Below are 3825 nucleotides of genomic sequence, written 5' to 3' on the forward strand. Positions count from 1 at the left end.
TTGCAAGCTATCTACGAAAGGCTGAATGAAGTGGACACACGGTTGTCAAGTTTGGAGCGGCAAGTCGGCGCTATCAAGCAGAACGTTGATTGGCTGACCGATGACAAATTGGCGGCGGACGAAGCGAAGTCTGATAAGACAATGGATGAGGACAGTCAGTCAGACAGTACGGACAACTCTTCAGAAGACGCTGCTGATGATGCAGCAGATATGTAGATTTGATTTATTTTTTTTTATCCTTCCCTGTAAGCCATGAAAGTTTTTTTTTGGCTGGAGTCATATGTGCTAATGGGCTGATATATAACTTACCTACGAAGAGTATTGAGTTTTCATTCATAATGTGGTTTCTTTCATTTTTGAAAATTAATTTTCCCTTTTTTGTAATTAAATTATAAATTAACTTCGGTAACAAAAGCAGCCGTAAATTATATACAGTTACAGTCGTATTCATCCGAACAAGAAACATGCGTAAACAAAATAGTACTAAGTCAGTAGCCACATCGACATGTTTGATCCATGTTTACATCGACATGTTTGATCCATGTTTACAGTTGGTCCATATTTACATCGTCCAGCAAAAACAATACTGGGGACCCATAATTAACATCCATATTGAAATCAAAGAATAAAAAATTAGTTAAAGTCCTATTGCCACCCAAATTACTGGCGTACTGGCAGCCCATTCCCATCACTGGCCTAGCTTGTGGCATTGCTCATATGAAGGCACTCCCGGTACTCTGCGATCTTTGCATTATTGACATCCATAACGATGTCAACCAACAACTTATGACGCACAGAGGGAGCGAACTTTGTCCACAAAAATCGTAAGACAAATAAGTTAAAATTGGAGGACGTACGAGGAAGGATTTGATTGACAAATGGAAATTAAGCGGTAGAATGTACCTTGTGTGGACCGGGGCTTAAATCAGGTTGCTGCATGAATTTGATGACGAACATCCCACAGTCAAACGTGCTACAAAAATAATTTCACATTAAAGTTGTCGTCAATACGTAATAGGTTCGTTAAGTCAGTCATGCAGCTTAGACATTAATGTGATGGAGGGATTGTGGATTACTCGTCCAGTTGTTGTACTGGCCTCTCGTCTAACATGCAGCGGTGGTAGCTACGCACGTCTGTAACATAATCATTTCCAAAGTGTAGTTGCAGCAAGTCGTGCATAGTTTCAACCTGTTCCACAAGGTTGAAGTTGGTTTACGTAAAGGATGTTCAAGTTTTTTGTAGTGTTCAGAAATGCACCAGAAGGACATACCAAAATTTTAGCTGCATTTAGCTTCCTTTTGTTCGGTCGGTTGGATGGGACTGAGTCGAATAGGTAGGCTACACGGTCCACCATATCAATTTTAACGCACAACCAATGCACTCCTCTGTAATTGAAAGGCATGTAAATCTACACGAAAACACAACGGCAGACCTTGTTTAGAGGCCATGCAAACATGTAATGGCTTTCATATTTTCGTTTTAATATAACGGGATGAACATTGATATTACCCTCTGGCATGCATCAATCGCACCAGTGTATCTGTCATGTCCGAAAAATGATGTGACGATATGTTCATGGTCCAGAGGTTGCATATCTTTATTTAGAATCATAGTCTGCATGTGTAATGCGTAAAGGTCATTGACGGAAACATTTGTCAAAATATGTCATACACAATACACAACGTAGCTTTAAACACTTACTTACCGACAGATATACGGGAAAGAACCAATTAGTGTGCCTCCCGTCATTGTGTAAATCCCTCTGTCGATTAGTCAATTGCACCACCACCAAGTTGATTGGCTGGAACATTGTATGCAAGACACAAGGCAAGTTGATTAGAAAGGTTTCTGAGTTAGGGGTACTGAAAAACGCAGATTCATATTTGTGCAGCCAACACTTACAGTGTCGGATAGCCACGACCCTGGTTTGAGCGTGCGCATGTCACGCCGGGTGCCAACTTCACATGCCCGTCCATGAAGATTCATGGAAACAACAATGTCCCTACAAGCAATAAATGATCCTTAGAACGATAGTTATTTCACAGTGGACTGTCATTGAAAATTTGCAAGTAGTAAATGAAACAATACATTTCATTTTTGCTATCGTCAAATACATAGTGAAGAAGTTTTTGTTCCTCCGCCGATAACAACCCTTCGCTGTCCAACATCGTCAACGAGTCCTACAAAAATAAACAGCCAACTAACAGTACACATTTCATAAAAATATTGAAGCTTATATTACAAGGTCTGTAGTCATAAAAAAAAAAGTGAAATGATGTAAAAACTGTGAGCCTCAGAGTTTTCCCAACTTGTGATGTTTGGTGCGGAGTTTGTTAGAAATGTGTACTAACATATGGCAGCAGTCATAACTGCAAACATGCAATTCTTTGACAACTAGTACAATACAACACAGATGATTGTAAAATTACTGATTCACATTATTGATGTGGGCATGAATTGGGTATTCACAACTTGTGGGGCATTAAAGGCAGTATTTGTACCTTGTTCACGTTGTCCACACCATCAACATCCACAGGTGAACTGCTGTCGTCAACTCCACTATTTGTTTTGCTATCGATGCACAATTGTATATCCCCGACCTCAGTGGCTTTTACTCCACTTCCGCACATTTTTCCTTTTCCTTTTCCTTTTCCTTTTCGTCTTCCCTTTGCACTTCCTCTAACGATTCCAGTTGCTCCCAATGGTTTGCCAAGCTTAGTAGGAGAAGTATGCACATCGCACGCCACGTTCTTCACGCCCACTGACTGAAGGTCAGGACTGTATTTATCTTCAGTTTCATATGTTTCCCCTGACTGAAGGCCTCCCTTCTTGTTGTTGTCCCCACCTTCTTCGATGTTCAGCTTGTGCCCATCATGCAAATGACTTTTGTCCCTTGCCAAGGTTCCCTTCAAAATATGTTGTTGGTGATCCACCCCTTGTACATCTGAAATATTACACTCCATTGGGTTAACTTCGTCCGATGGTTTGACCACGCCATCCTCATGCGCCTCGACTCCAACAGCAGGGTCCACACCCTGTTTGGCCACGCCTGCCGGTTGCGGTGTAGAGAATATACCTTCGATGAGGTGGTGTAGCATTTGCTTCAGTTCACGTAAATTGGTTTGTTCAGTGAACGGTTCGTTGCAGCCCAAACTGAAACGTTGAAGCAGTTGCTTCAGCATTTCCTTCAGTTGAGCAACATTGGAGGAGAGGTTAATGATACACACATCATTGCCTTCCACCTAATTATACATACACATTCGTGAACTTAGTCTTACAAACCATCTTCAAATGATGTGGCTCAACTGTGTGAAAATTGCGTAATGCTTGGATAGATTACCTTGTCATTGCGAACAACTTGCTTGCCTTCGAAATGTCGCAACATCTCCATTAAATCTGTTTGGTTGTGGAGAACTTGTTTCATCATTTCCTTCAGTTCACGAATGTCGGACTCCAAATTGCTCATACGGACTTCATTGTACTATCCTGTTTGTTGGTTCTCGACATGGCATGCATCCATGTCAGCATCATCGGCGTTACTGTAATCAAACTCCATCTAATCATAGAAACGCATAAATGAAGTCTGACATTGTATGTTGAAGACAAGTGGGTCGATGGTGTGAAATGTGCACAGTGGTAGGAGTGCTTATCGCAATTGTTGGGAAATTTTGCTTCCTTCTAATACGTCGCAGCGTCTCCCGTATTTGGGTATCACCCCAATCATGAAGCCGAGGTGTGGACCGCGTCGTAGTCGAGCTCAGACAAACACAATCAAGGTACAACAGCTGTGGACATTAAAGGGCACACCATAATTAAGTTGTTCT

The 3825-nt window shown here is 41.5% G+C and overlaps 2 protein-coding genes across 2 annotated transcripts; both read right to left on the minus strand.

The window, feature by feature from the left end:
- Nucleotides 1-500: 500 nt before the first annotated feature.
- Nucleotides 501-1709, minus strand: LOC145794851 (uncharacterized). Its single transcript, XM_082877196.1, has 5 exons — nucleotides 1511-1709; nucleotides 1272-1409; nucleotides 1077-1189; nucleotides 904-973; nucleotides 501-807 (listed from the first exon to the last, which is right to left on the minus strand). The coding sequence occupies exons 1-5, from the start codon at nucleotides 1619-1621 to the stop codon at nucleotides 697-699; spliced, it is 543 nt and encodes a 180-aa protein (XP_082733322.1). The 5' UTR covers nucleotides 1622-1709; the 3' UTR covers nucleotides 501-696.
- A 757-nt stretch (nucleotides 1710-2466) lies between these two features.
- LOC114287860 (uncharacterized) lies at nucleotides 2467-3467 on the minus strand. The gene is made up of 2 exons (XM_082881366.1): nucleotides 3342-3467; nucleotides 2467-3243 (listed from the first exon to the last, which is right to left on the minus strand). Exons 1-2 carry the CDS (start codon nucleotides 3465-3467, stop codon nucleotides 2467-2469), a joined length of 903 nt encoding a protein of 300 aa, XP_082737492.1.
- Nucleotides 3468-3825: the final 358 nt, after the last annotated feature.

The sequence above is a fragment of the Camellia sinensis genome, chromosome 7 (assembly GCF_055761805.1).
Source record: "Camellia sinensis isolate YWXY chromosome 7, ASM5576180v1, whole genome shotgun sequence".
NCBI lineage: Eukaryota > Viridiplantae > Streptophyta > Magnoliopsida > Ericales > Theaceae > Camellia > Camellia sinensis.